The 14,775-nt window shown below is 40.5% G+C and overlaps 3 protein-coding genes and 1 non-coding gene across 4 annotated transcripts; 2 read left to right on the top strand and 2 right to left on the bottom strand.

Annotated features, from left to right (window-relative positions):
- Positions 1-2,592: 2,592 nt before the first annotated feature.
- Positions 2,593-3,153, bottom strand: LOC129582871 (caspase-8-like). Its single transcript, XM_055474495.1, has one exon. It carries the CDS (start codon positions 3,151-3,153, stop codon positions 2,593-2,595), a length of 561 nt encoding a protein of 186 aa, XP_055330470.1.
- A 1,618-nt stretch (positions 3,154-4,771) lies between these two features.
- LOC129582636 (signal recognition particle subunit SRP72-like) lies at positions 4,772-6,983 on the top strand. The gene is given in 3 exon segments (XM_055474195.1): positions 4,772-5,464; positions 6,054-6,147; positions 6,150-6,983. Coding segments are annotated over 3 exon segments (1,164 nt in total). The 5' UTR covers positions 4,772-4,996; the 3' UTR covers positions 6,752-6,983.
- Positions 6,984-7,252: 269 nt separating this feature from the next.
- Positions 7,253-7,324, bottom strand: Trnap-agg (transfer RNA proline (anticodon AGG)). Its single transcript has one exon. It is a non-coding gene; the product is annotated as a tRNA-Pro (tRNA).
- A 78-nt stretch (positions 7,325-7,402) lies between these two features.
- Positions 7,403-9,637, top strand: LOC129582558 (group XIIB secretory phospholipase A2-like protein). The gene is made up of 4 exons (XM_055474080.1): positions 7,403-7,868; positions 8,090-8,157; positions 8,284-8,443; positions 8,888-9,637. Exons 1-4 carry the CDS (start codon positions 7,649-7,651, stop codon positions 9,025-9,027), a joined length of 588 nt encoding a protein of 195 aa, XP_055330055.1. The 5' UTR covers positions 7,403-7,648; the 3' UTR covers positions 9,028-9,637.
- Positions 9,638-14,775: the final 5,138 nt, after the last annotated feature.

Here is a 14,775-nt window from a genome sequence, read left to right as displayed (position 1 = left end):
AAATTGTAAAAATTTTGGATAATTGGGAAGGTATGGAAAATGTGATTTATTTAAGACTAAGATTGAAATCGTATATACGCTTTCGTAGTCGTATTTCATAAGACGTAATAACGTTCTAAGGTTTAATTTTTTTCGTTCGGACGTTCTTACGTTCTGACCTTCTAACGTTTTAAAGTTCTGACGTTCTGAATTTCCGACGTTCTGACGTTTTTAATTTTTCACGTTCCGACTTCCTGACCTTCTGAAGGTCTAACATTCTGACCTTCTGACGTTCTAACGTTCTAATATTCGGACGTTGTAACGTTCTGATATTCTGACATTCTGAATTTCTGACGTTCTGACGTTTTTAATTTTTCACGTTCTGACTTTCTGACCTTCTGACGTTCTAACGTTCTGATATTCTGACGTTCTAACGTTCTGACATTCTGACGTTCTAACGTTCTGACATTCTGAATTTCTGACGCTCTGACGTTTTTAATTTTTCACGTTCTGACCTTCTGACGTTCTAATATTCGGACGTTGTAACGTTCTGATATTCTGACATTCTGAATTTCTGACGTTCTGACGTTTTCATTTTTCACGTTCTGACTTTCAGACCTTCTGACGTTCTAACGTTCTGATATTCTGACGTTCTAACGTTCTGACATTCTGACGTTCTAACGTTCTGACATTTTGAATTTCTGACGTTCTGACGTTTTTTAATTTTTCACGTTCTGACATTCTGACCTTCTGACGTTCTAACGTCTGATATTCTTACGTTCTAAATTTCTGACGTTTTTGATTTTTCACGTTCGGATTACCTGACGTTCTGTTTTTTGACGTTCTGACTTCTGATGTTTTTACGTTGTGACGTATAGATACTGTATAAGCGACATACTGGGCGATGTACCTTTTATGGACGTTTGGGTACTAATTTATTGCTCACATACCTCGTAACAATTATTATTTATACTAAAAAGGAAGTATTAATATGTATCCGCTATAGTCTCCGTGGTTACAGTCATCATGTTAAGTACGAGTACTTACTTTGTGTTGCTGTGCAGACTGCAGTAGTGAATACTACTTCGAGTGCTCTTTACGTTTCCTATACTTAAGACCTGGTGGAACCATCTTCTGACCACTGGTTAATTAAAAAAAACAAAAATCTATTGGCACACCTATGGAAAATATGGAATTTTTTAAGACCAAGCTAGCTGGACTAAAACTGACCACGCGTTGACGAGTCTATAAAAACGGCGCATAAATACGTTTTGGTCGGTAAGATTGTATGAATATAAAGATATAAAGAAAAGATAAAGATATAAAGATAATGTAGTATAGTATATTGTAGTGCATAATAACATATAATACTACTAGTACATATACGTATATCTTAGTGTTAAGATATTATGTGCTCCTAATTGTTATTTGTGGTAACTGTTATATGTGTTATATGTACTCTTAATTGTTATATGTGACTACGTATTTGATATTTACGTTCAACTTTACAAGTAGCACAAACTACATAGTTTCGGCCTTTCGGGTCAGCACCTTCTTTTAATTTTTAAAAGTTTCGAGTTTCACAGAACAAACATAGCGCGTTTTACCGCTCTTTAAACCATTAGCGCCATCCAGCTTGCGAAATCATGCAGGTAAGCTAACGGTAAGTAGAGAAAACCAACCAAAGTCACGCAAACCACAACTAGAAAAATACTTTCTATATATGATTAACAAGCTTTATAAAAAAACCGTAATTGCATATAGAAGTACAAAAATTATTGCAGCTGTGTTCGCATATAGCTCCAAGTGGAAATAACTTTTTTATTAAATCTTTCCCTCATGTTGCTGATACGGGCTTGCCGGCTCAATAGAGCGTTATCCCGTATCCGTTGCATAAAATTATCCCGCTGGAATGTTTGATGGTGAATCCTGGGCTCCACTCTGACATCGGTACATGTAGGCCAGACTGTTTGCGGATGTATTGTTCCCAGTATTCTGTAAATGGAGACATCACGGTAACAACCCATCAAGATTAACTAATTTTCAATTAATTTGTTAAACATAATATTTTGTTGTACTGTTGCTGTCACGGGTTACCGTCAACTTACTTCTTGGTTTTCAGAAAGCAAATAAAATTCATTGCTTAGATAATTCTTGTGCTCCGGTCTTTGGGCGTCCTCGTTAACGTTCTTTTTGGCGAGAGAAACCTCATATACCCTGTCGCTAACGATGGTCAGTATCTGCGACAAGCTGGCTTGTTCCCGGTGACCGGTATACTCCCAATGATCGTAGTTGTTGTCGAGTACGTCGCATAGTGTCTGAATATACACTGAGCCTGTATATCGATTTCTGCTGGCAGGATAGCCATCTTGCACAGCATATCCAATAAAGAATTCATTCTTAGGAGGAATCTTGACGTTCGTATGGTCCTCCATAGGGTAGTCATCATCGTGTGTGGAGGCATCCGCCTCGATTGACGGTGCATTCAACGGCTGACGGTTGACTGTCATCAAAGCAGTCCTGCGTGGAGTTGTCTTGACCTTTGCTGCACTCCGCTGACCACCAGCATTTTGTGGCTCTGCATGAGTTCGGCAGGATTGGAAGAAGATACATTTAGGCATCCCACGGAGCCATTCCGCTTTCCCAAAATACCGCCACAATCTCGTTAATTGGAAGTTGAGTAAGGTCAACTCCAAAAATGGAACCGCTCACCCCGTGGGAGAGGAAGAAGCACCATATGAAGCTGGCGGACCGATATTCCTGTCTCTGTAGCGAATCTTCGAGAATGCCGAGTATCTCGAGCACGGTTTTGTTATCATGGCTATCAACATCCATGTTGCATTTTCGCAGGGTTTTTTCCAACGCTTCTTTATCTATATCGCTGCCTAGTCGGTCTCCGAGAGGGTCTCCATTAAACTTGACGTTGTTAAAAATTATTACTCTTCCTCGATGGCCGTGTTTGGTACTGGTATTATTGGAGGATACGGATCCATAGTTATCACCGTTACCCTCAGGTGAATTTGTGACAGTTTTCTTTTTCTTCCTGGCTTTTTTGCGGCCTGACGGTGAGAATTGTGGTTCCGGTGACGAAGGTGTTGTAATGTGGTTGGCATTTTCGTGGGATGGCCCTGATGGGCTGTAGTTTGTGTTAAGTGTTAGTTGAAAATGATCCATTTTCTAGAAAATAAATACATACAATTGGGCTGAAAGTTTACAATAAAATTTTTGTAATCGATTTCCGGCAAAACGGAAATAATTTTTATTACTGTGAGGAGCGAGCATGTGCGAATACAATGCAGTCGCTTGCGCGATATGAATAATACCTCTCAAGCAGTCGGTTTTCTGTATTAAGCTATGAAAAACACTATCGCAGCCAGGGAAAATACAGCGTGGTATAAATTCGGCCAGGTTTAATGTGAATTAACACTTCCTACTCAAATGGGCGCGCCGCTCTTGCTTGTTTTGTTTTGCAAATGTCTCGGGAAACTGAAGTCAGAATAAATTCTAGCAAACCCAGAAGCTTATCAGCAAGTGGTTTCGAAACCCAAAAATATTTGTTTTACATTACCGTCTGTGTGTCTTCACAACTATTTTTTTCTATTTAAATTTAACTATGGAAGATTAGCTTTGAATTTTGATGTGCAACCTTTGTACGAGTATTGCACTTACGGCTCACCTTTATAAGTTATGGCAAGGCAAGTTGTGGATTCAAATCCAACTATCCAAGGGCAGCGTCCGTTGCAGTTGTCACCGCGCTGATAGCGTAGAAAATACTTCCTCCAATCGCGTTGCCCGAATCCCAATCGTTCCTATGGGGGCGGAGTTAGTAAAGCAAAGTTTCCTGGCTCTCGAAGGGAGATGATGGGCGCTACCTGCCTGCCTGGTGTTACCTAAATAGCCTTTCTGGGCGGGAATTACCACGCATAGTTAGCACTTAGCACTAACCGCCACTTAAACGTATGGTCAGAATCTGTCGCATGGATGGCCTAAATAGCCTTTCTGCTCGTAGATCGCCACACTAACCTCCCCTTGGACGTATGGTCAGATGGACGATTAAGGATGACGGAAATGGAAAATCGAAAGCCACTCAGGAATCGAAGAATTTCGACTTGGCAAAACTAAATGTGGTGATGTTCCAATATAAATCTAGAACCTGGTAATTTTTGTAACTCCTGGCACGTGTCTTGTAAAGAATACACGAAACACCAAACGTTGCTCCTGTAAGACTGATCCCAAATGCTAATTGCGTACTCCTTAAATAGACTTTTGTCTTCGCCAGCACACTTGATCGCCAGTGTTTTCTTCCCCTTCTGCCCTTATGTGCACTGAACATGTTGGTACATGTTTTCTGGTTTAGTTGTTATTACTGGACTTGTTTTTTCTGTTACATACAAAGATTCGACCATTTGGGTAGGTTAGCTGCGGACCCCTCACATCCCGTGTCCCGCGATTGGGTCAGTTGCTGGCAGCCACAGCCCGCCCCCAGGTGCCTCTTTGTTACTGGGCGCAATTTGCAACTCTCCCTTCTGCTCCAACAACCCCTGTTTTTTGATTGGATTGTCTTTTGCCCCTTCTTCGTTGTGAGAACCCCGAAATTTTTGGGAAAAACAAAAACCAACGAAATTTGAAATTTCTGTTTATAACGAACTGAATCTGAATCTGACTGAATCTAATTTCGTTCGCCACGTTTCAACGCACATCCGTATTCTTTATAATGCGCATTCGTACTGAAACCAAACGTACGCGACGACGTGTACCATCAAAATTAAATTTCAAAATCACGACACAAAATACAGTGCTCCAAAATATAGTGGATTAAAAATTATTAAAATACTTCAGACTTTTGGATTTTAAGTTTCGCCAGAGTTTATAGTTTATTTTTTTTGTTTTCCATGTTTTACAAGAAAAAAAATTAAAGTTTAACTGTAGCTACTAAAACTTATTTCATTGTGTCGTTATTATTCCGATCTGCACGAGCTCGTTGTCAGTTTGACACCTATGCGTCTTTGAAACTGCCATGGCAAAAGACGACTCAGGAGTTCTCCATCATTTCGAAGATCTAATTCGTCATTACAATAACGAGGATTTTGAAAAAGCCTTGCGCAGTAGCAACGCCATCCTAAAAGAGCTGCCAGGGGATGCCAAAGCGCAACAGTGTAAAGCCGTTTGCTTGATTCAGCTGTCCAAATTTGCTGAGGCTCTAGACACCATCAAGCAGCTCCCGGATCAGAGCGGTGCCAACATTCTGTTGTGGAAAACCTACGCGCTCTATCGGACTAATCAGTATGCAGAAATTATTAATCTGTTCAGTCAGCATCACGGCGAGCTGCCGTTGGAGCTCAAGGAACTCAAAGCTCAGACGCTGTACAAGCTGGAACGCTACGAAGAATCCTTGGAGCTCTACAAAGAACTGCTGAAGAAACAACGTGATGATCTGGATTCGGAGCGACAGTGCAATTATTTGGCGGTCCTTACGCAGTTGCAGGTATATCATGCTTTTTATAATTGATGGCTTTGCTAGGCTATCCATGCAGTATCTCTAGAGACCTCTATTTTTTCGCGTTTTATTTCAGATTGTCGACTGTCGAGCGTGCGAATTTGTTGATTTAATAATTAATAGCTAATAACCAATTTTAATGATTAATAACTTTATTCCGTACGTTTAACAAACGGCAGCGCTTTGCGTTCACATGATCTAAATGAAACTTCCTTCCAGTTAACTGTTAACATTTTTAATTATTCATTAAGTTTGTGTATGTGTTTTTATACCGTAAACCTGCATAAATTAAGATGTGCTTAAACGGTTATCGAATAAGCGAATATCTCGCAAGTGCATACTAAAATTCGTTTTAGAAGCTCCTGCTCTTCGGAATGCGCTTCCATTTTTTAGGCGTTATAGTTTACATACGAGTATGTATGGTGATTGTGAGCATTTTGATTTACGTACTTCCAACAGAAATACATAACATCATTCCCGTTCAGTTAGGTTAAAGCTTAAAATCTAAAATTAATACGTACATTAAGTTCGAAAATACTTATAGTATCTGTGACGAGATAATTTGTGGTCTTTATAGACGCTGAAAGGAGGGAATGTGGGAAATTTTACTCCGTCCGCATTCGAGACGTACGAATTGTTTTTCAACGCGGCCGCTCTGGATATGGCCAAGGGAATTACGCTGACGCTGAGCAGAAGCTGCGCAAAGCCGAGGCCTTATTCCGCACCACCGCCGAAGAGGACAAGTTATCCGCTCACAAAGTCAAATCTGAATTGTGTACGATTAAATCCCAGCTGCTGCAGATCCAACTGCAGAAAGTGCGTAAAACCCCGCTTGAGAAACCCGTGGGATTTAACGTGGAAGCCATTGAGAATAATTTCCTGAATCAGTTTGCTAAACTGAAGAAGAAGCCCAAGAAGGAGACCGAAGTGGCGTCGCCCAAAGGGAAGCCCACGGGTAAAGCGGTGGCCGGTGGTGATATTAAGAAGAAGAAGCGCAAGCGTAAGCCGCGTTTGCCCAAGAATTTCGATCCCACCGTCAAGCCCGATCCCGAGCGCTGGTTGCCCAAGCATGAGCGCTCCACATACAAGAAGAAGAAGGTGAAGGGCGGTAATGTGATGAAAGGCACGCAGGGCTCGACAGCAGCGGAGGCCATCCCGTCCGGACCCGCTACACCCAAGGCGCAACACACCCAGGCCGCCAGCCAGCCAGCGGGACCCCGCCAGACCAAGCCGCAAGCTGCCGCTAAGAAGCAAGCCAAGAAAAGACGCAAGTAGTTTTATCGCATTCTGTTTTTGATTTTATGTTTGGCATGCAACCCGGCAATTCCAGATTTATTTTGACATTTCGCAGCAGATGTGGATCGCGTAAGATTAAATTCCAGATTGTTTCACTCGCATGCGTTTATAACTTCATAGCGGGCTGTTCATATATCACTTGAATAAATTTGTTTTGTAGTTCGTACATACTTCGTTCTAAGTGGTTCTGGACGATAAAAGACACCGCGTATTTTGAGCTGTTGGTGCGCTTAATTAGCATGGTATACTGCCAATTTAACCATGCATTTTTTAGGAATTAATAAAGTATTTCACTTCTACAAATATATTGTCATATTGTCCGATATTTTTATCCGTATAAACAGACTGATAGGCACTGTCGTTTTTCTACCACGTACTTGCTAAAATAAAGTTTGCAATAAGTTATCGCTGGTAGAAGACACAAATTCACCTTTTCCGGCTTCCTTTTCCAGTACATCAAATGGGAAAAAACAAAAAAATGGGGACAGCCGGGAATTGAACCCGGGACCACCCGCACCCTAAGCGGATATCATACCCCTAGACTACTGTCCCGTGATATTTACTGAGGATCTATTAATCACAGAATACGAATTTTCGGTTAGCTGGAATGTGCAGATTCAGGAAGTTTTATTCGTAGTTTTATGATTTTTTAATTGTTTTTTCTAATTTGTAGCAGTAAGTTTTGATTTCACCCAATTTCCCGCCTTGAACGCGTAAAACTTATTCCAATGTCCTTTTGTGACTGGTTCAGTATTTCTGAAATTCCGAAAATTTGTTTTCCTGCTTCTGACTGCGAGTCTTTGGCGGGTTGGGAAAGCCAGCTCGAAGGCGAAGAGTTTGGTTCTGCAATCTTGGTTGTTAACATCCAAAAACGCCATGGCTGATCTAGTAAAAGGATGCTGCTGCGCAGCCATTGTATTCACGTTGATTTCGCCTGCGTTTTGTTTCCAACAAACCTCGGCTGAGCAGAGTTTCGGAGCGCGTACCTCCAGCCTGTGGGCATCGCTGCAGAGCGTGACGCATCACGCGAAAGCCCTCTGGGGCTATGTGGATTCGTTGGCCAAGGAAGATTGTGAAGAGTCTGTTTGCTCCGAAGGTAAGTATAAAAGTGTGTTTCTGTATCCTGGTATTTTCATGTACGGTATGAGATGTATCAGAGATTTAATGTCCCTTAAATCTTAATTTTACTGTTTCGCATCAGTCTGTCAGATTTCATCGAAATACGTATGACGTATTTAGCGTTGAATTACTTAAATGAACATGTTTGTTTTGATATTCCTGAGGTTTGACAGCTGAAAAATATCTGTTGTATTGTAGATGAATTTCTGGAAACCAATCGCGAATTCACACCTGTTGCCAATGGATGTGGATCCTTTGGTTACAATGTAGGAAATTCTGTTTATTTCATAATTCATAATTATGTAAAACATTTTCTGTTTTTGTATTATTTTATTAATTTCAGATGCGTTTTTACTGCGCTATATTAATTCGTTGAATTTTGGAATTTTTAGGTGGACAAGTATATTGCAGACGGGATGAAAGACTGCTGTAATGAACATGACTTATGTTTTTCCAAGTGTGGCGTGAAGAAGCATAAATGCGATGAGAAATTCAAAAAATGCTTGTATGATGTGTGTCGGGACGAGGACAATCTCAAAACAGGCCGTACAGGTAAGAAAATGAACAAGTGATCCGGTACTGTTTTGGTTCGGTGTGTTTGTTTTAAGGAAATTTCTTACTGCTAACTTTGACTTCTTTTCTGTGCTGTTTAGAGTCCCAGTGTTGTAGCGATGTACTTACTCAGTGAATCGCAACGCAATAACTATAATTTACTAAAAGTGTTTTATTATTTCGTTACCATGTTTTAATGTTTCATTACCAAACTATTTATTTTTGCCGTTTTTTTGTCGGAATTAATCCTTTTAGCGTTACGTAATTGAGAGCAAAGTGAATGCGCATCGTGAAAGTGAATGCGTAGTTGTCGTTGACTCGTAGTGTAGTGGCTGGAGTTTTCCTGTATGGCAACTTTATTAGTATTGCCGAGAAGGCTACTGAAACTTGTAATTTATTTAGCTGGAATACGTGAGCAGCAGAAAAATTATTTAAATTTTTTAGTTTGCCAAATATCGGCGAAGATGTTATACGGGGCCACCACGCTGGCCGGCTGTTCATCCTTCCATGCCGCACAATCCAGCGCCTGTACTTGCCAACCTCGCCGGAAAGGCCAGTCCCGTCGGTATTCTCGGGAATTGTGATACGGCAACTGCCGCGGTGATCTGTCTCTCACCACGGAGGATTTTTGTGTATTTTTTTTCTTAACGAACTGTGATATTTTTATTACCATTTCGTTCAACCGTTGACACCATTTCTCTCCCGGTCCATCCGCCACATCTCACCAGCCATGTTGCTGTCGATGTTCCATTTGGTCGGTGGTGTTGTTTCATCGCCTGGTTGGCCAGATAGCTAATCGGTGTGGAGCGACATACGGGATTTTGGATGTATATTATTATTTGTGTTGCTGGCGGAGAGATGCTGCCCGGTCGGTTGTGCGCGCCGGCGGAGATTGATGATGGTGATACCGAGATGAACGCGTGTGTTCGGTGTGATTCCGTTACGGTTCATATGTAATTTTCATCTGGTGTAATAACGCCACATAACGGCACTGTCCGCTTGTCTCCACACACGCAGTTCCCAAAGAGTTCTGATTGAATAATTATGGAAATGTAACTCGGTCACTCGGTTTATGGGTGCAGGGGACAAGAAGTCGGCTGCAAGGCAAAGATGCATTTCCGGTTGCTATATCCTGTACAGAAAAAATTGTATTATAAAAATTATTATTCATTTCGATTGTTTTTTAAAGCGCGGATGCATTGATCATTCAGTTTAGTTGAGTTTAAGAATTTTCTAATCACACTGTAGTTTGGGCCGGGTTGGAATTTTAATTTCACCTAATTAGAAGGAATAAGAATCAAAAAATGACCTAATTGAGTTTGTTTTTTTTTTGCGCGGGTGCACCGGTTTTTAATCACAAAATATTTGTAGCGTCCTTAAAAAACATGAATTTTAACTGCAGTTAATTTTTGAAAGATTAACTTTAATTACTGGAGTGACGTAGCGTAGTAGGCGAGACATTACAATTACATGTAGCATGTGCAGCAAACAAACAACGCGTGCACGAAACGAGAATTTCTTGCGCGTGGGAGGAAAGTGATCTGTAGTTGGGAACAGCTTAATCCTTTCGTTAAGAAAGTTGTCAACAACATGACGCTTTTCCTCTGTATGTCCAAATTATCCGTACTTGCTCGTTTAGCCCATGCACACCAAGTGGTGTAGTTTATCCACCACACATTTTGACAAGTCACCAAAAATAAAGTGTCTGATCTGCTGTCTGACAATTTGTTACGTATTGATATGCGCGCTTTTTCTGAGCATCCTAATTATTATTATGGACGTTCATAAGACATCCATGGAACATTTCAATGCCAGTATGACTAAATAATATTACATAACATGATAAAATTGGAGCGTTGGCGGTACTCACTGCGACGATGGCGTATATAACAACTTACTGTTATCGGTTTGTTTGCAACTGCTTTTGCACAGATTGCATATGCGTGCTGCAATTAACGAACTCCAATGCTAATTTATTTAACATTTCCCATGCTGAAGTCTTTAAAAGCAAATTTTTGAACAAGGGCGCATAGTACTGCAGCTGATATACATACAGAATTTAGGAGAGAAATTTCGTGTTACTGTAATTAATATGTATGTTTATATACGTGGCGGATTAACAACATTAAGTACCTTTCATCTATATAATATAAGTATTTTATTAAAACTAAAGCTTGTTTAAATGCTCGAACTGACCAGTATAAAATGGTTCTCTTGCAGTTTCTTGAACTGCCCGAAATAGTGCATTGTGCCGGGTTTTTTTACTAAACCGACGTGTAAGGTCATTGTATATCTGTATATATACATGGGCAGCTTATAAGGCACATTTGTATGCTATTTATACCCGTCGCACAGGATTTGCCACATGCGCAAGCACATTCCGGGAGTCAGCACGTTGGTTATCCTGTTTTGCATATATAACTTCAGGAGGTTATGCTCTAATTGTGCAATGGGTGGCAAATGATCCAGAAACTGTTTGTGACATGATACGCTCTAAGCCATTGACTGTTCTTATCCCTAAAGCCGATAAATTAAGCGTCTTCCCTTGAAACGACCGGCATCGAATACGTTTTCCCGGTATCACAGTTAGCGGTCGATGATTGTATAATCGTAACAATACGGAAAACTGCGCAGAAACGGCCATTGTGGTGTTCATATGCACTGTGTTGGCTGTAACGGCTATATAGAAAAAAAGCGGGATATGTATTGTTGTCGGCGAATGCATATATTATTCAAGTACAGCTTTGTTGAATACTTCTACATATACTGCAGAGTATTAGAAGTATACACGTCAGAGAGAGATGCCGCAACAATAATATCCAAGTGTTGGACCGATTATGATGGAAATCAATGGAAGGAAGATAAGACGCAGTACTATACACCGACTAAGTTTTTTTCCGCTCTGTACACGCATACACAGACTTAACAGTCTCCAGAAAAAAAACGCCAGGCGCAGCACAAAATCACCAGTTAAGAAATCACTCATCCGGGAATTACCCGGTGTGTACAGTGTGTGGATGGTGCATCGCAAACCCGTGCGACAACATCCCTGGCACACGTATTCGACGAAATGTCAACATGCATAAGCCATTATCGAAGTTAGTCCACTGTATTTGACACAATCTACTCTGAGCAGTCAATCGTAAGGAGGAAGTTACGGGATCAAATTTCCACAGTCATCCCGTGTTATATCATTCAAGTACACTTATCTTCCCTCCGCTTACAAACCCCGGCACATTTTTACGGCAAAAGCGTAACTGTAATAACTTGCAGCATGTGGCGTATCAGCAGAAAACGGTATGAACTGTAAATTAAATTACTATGAAAATACTCGTATTACGCACAGTATTTTCACCTAATATTTCGTACGAGTAATTTTTTATGTTGAAGATAAACGTAATAAAATATTAATGCGCCTGCAAATGTAATAGTTATATTTTTCATTTTTATTTATGTTAACTATGTTCTAGTATCTGTTAACGCAAATTCAAAATATGTAATATTGTGTATACTTATAAACTATTTTGTAAAATAGCAATAGGAACTAATAAATCAGAATTGTAGAAGGTATAACATATATGAAAAATGCCGATACGAAAACCTGTGTGATATAAGTTGGCAATCTGACTGCGTACATATTTTCCCAAGATAAGTGCCAACACGTGAACGTTTTTGATTATGTTAAGAGTTTCATGTTACCAACTTAGCGGAAAATGCCTGCCGGCTTACGAATGATCCACATTTCTTAATGAAGAAATTTATCAGCCCGTATTTCTCTCATCGGTGGAACTGCACACAGAAGACGCGGTCGGCAACAGTTTTCCAAAATGTGCCGGAATTGCTAGTATCACCATCAACCGACTGTAAAACGCTTCATTACGCATCATTATTCTCCGGTTGCCGGTACACTCCGCCCCGATTTACGAGTAAATGATATGCTTTTCTATTTGTCCAAGAAACGAGCGTTGTTTGCGGATGTTTTTGGGAGAAAGCCGCTATTTTTCCTGTCCTTAGATATATCGTCCCATGAAATTTCCCCACTGCACCGACTTACAAGGAACCACTTTAAATTACTTTAAACACCGAACAATATGCGACCAGTTCGCGATCGACAGCCAATAAAGATTAATGAGTTGTAAGAAAGAGATCAAAACACGCTGCACCTTTAAGCGTGCCAGTGTTGGTGGAATAATTAAGCGTACAAAGGGGTGAAGATTATTTTTACCATACCTGACGTGATCTACGTCGGCACTTCCCGTGGTACACCCACACCATCCTTAAATCACATAGTATATGTGCCTCTCCACGGCAGGAGAGTGCGTTGATCGGTAGTGTAACTGGCTTAATTTGCATTACCGTCGCACATTACAAATTAAAAGCATGTATAACTTCTGTATTCTGTATAATACAATATTTTACGAAGAAAAAAAAGAAAAGTGTAATGGTAAGTTTCGTAAGCTCTAAAAACAATCGATGCTTCATATAAGAAATGCCATACTCGCTTAAAATATTTAGCATTGATATAAATTATCTGGAATAAAAGCAGCAGTTAATTAATAACTCGCCATCTGCACCTGACCATTTACTGATATCGCTTTTAGAACTTCGAAAAGGAGAATACTATGCGCATATCACATATTACGTGTTATGTTGAATTTTAATTATTACCAGTGTTTCCATTGCGCTAACTGTAAAGTACAGTAATGGATTTCACTTTTTTGTGTTTTTTGAATCTCATTGGCTGTACGGATTAATTATAAGTACTAAACAACAAAATTTAACATACCACACGTCTCCAAATATCACGAACCGGCAATTTTATAATCAAATTTTTGGTGTACAAATATTACAATAACAGTCTGCATTTGGTACTCTACTAGTAGAACTCCTGTCGCGTACAAATTATAAGGGCAAATTTAAGTGCGCGTTATGCAAGAAGTGTGCGCAACAACAGCACTTCAGCTATAAAATTAATTTATTGCCCGGGAAATTGGTAATGTGCGTAGCTGAATCCGACTGTTATGATCTTTCCTGAATGAAAATCCGATCTGGTAAACTGCAGCGATTGTTGTTATTTATCCGATTGACCGGACAGCTGCTGCCGCGCAGCTATCTACATAGCGGCGCATATATGGATCGATACTATCACAGTCGGATGTTGGGAAAAGTAAAACCGGCTGCGTTATAATTATGCTGAGCAGTGTGTATACGCCGGGACTACCAGCCGCGATGGTGCAGCTTTTTAAAGTTAAGAAGAGAGAGATAATTTAGCGACTCCATTCTGTGTACATCCAAACAAGAAAAAAATTGATTGCCTCGTTGGACGTACCGGGCCGGCGCGCTGATCGGGGGTTGATGTTTTAAGTTATTCTAATGCACAGCGTGCAACGAATTTTTTTTCGGCTATGGCCAACCACGGCACCCACCACAACCATTTCAACCCTAGCTGGCTTCCGGTGAGATAGAGTGTAAGCTCCGGCCCAAATGTCAACTACACAGTGCAAAATGCCGGTTATGCAAGTTTTACAACTTAAAACACATTTACACGAGGATGCTCTGATTCCGGTTTAAGTGACATAGAAAAAACACATCTGAAAATCTGCTAAAATGCACTTGAAAATTGCGATTGCACGTGAATCTGTGCGCGCTGAACCGCAAATGCTTTTAGCAAAGCAGTTCACCAGATTTTCTACGTGAAAATACTCGCATCACATACGTGAAAATCTTTTTGGATAATAAATTTTTTAAAAAACGATTTCGTTGTTGAAATTGGCATTGTTTTATAAAGGTCACGGATACCGGGTCCTATTTCTGGACTCAGTTTCCTGAAATTAGAACAGAACACCACAATCGCATATATACGAGTACATATCGGGATTTCTTTACATTAATCCGCTTAACAGGATTCCACAAAAGGCATACGCACGCAATATTATCGTGATTAAAAACACCGGCACTGGATGCCCAACATACGACCACGCTTGGCGGGAATCTGCATATGTACAAAAACTCTTATTTTCGATGAAACCCGATCGTTCCCACTATTCGATATACGCGGTATATACGCCGCGCGACACCCACATGGAGCAGCGCGCGCGGGATTTCTTCTTTCCATACATAAATACTTACTAAATCTGGATCAGGTCAAGTTTTTTCCTGCGGCTTTCTGCTTCTCCAACTGAACTGTCGCACCTGTGCGCACTACTGGATAGCCGACTGCATCTCGGTGTTTTTTCTCCAGAGTTAATAACTTGGAAATCGAGCGTAAATCCGGCTAGAATTGCCGCGTAGATTTGATTATGCTGGTGTATGCGTTTTGCGTGTGTACAGTA

The sequence above is a fragment of the Paramacrobiotus metropolitanus genome, unplaced genomic scaffold (genome assembly GCF_019649055.1).
Source record: "Paramacrobiotus metropolitanus isolate TYO unplaced genomic scaffold, Prichtersi_v1.0 Parri_scaffold0000008, whole genome shotgun sequence".
Lineage (NCBI taxonomy): Eukaryota > Metazoa > Tardigrada > Eutardigrada > Parachela > Macrobiotidae > Paramacrobiotus > Paramacrobiotus metropolitanus.
The sequence above is the reverse complement of the archived record's forward strand: the minus strand, read 5'-3'. Positions and strand labels throughout refer to the sequence as shown.

Coding starts and splice junctions, on each gene's coding strand:
- LOC129582871 (XM_055474495.1), bottom strand. CDS start 3,153: ATGGATCATTTTCAACTAACACTTAACACAAACTACAGCCCATCAGGG.
- LOC129582558 (XM_055474080.1), top strand. CDS start 7,649: ATGGCTGATCTAGTAAAAGGATGCTGCTGCGCAGCCATTGTATTCACG. Junction 7,869..8,089: donor AGAGTCTGTTTGCTCCGAAG/GTAAGTATAAAA, acceptor GTTGTATTGTAG/ATGAATTTCTGGAAACCAAT. Junction 8,444..8,887: donor TCTCAAAACAGGCCGTACAG/GTAAGAAAATGA, acceptor TAAATTTTTTAG/TTTGCCAAATATCGGCGAAG.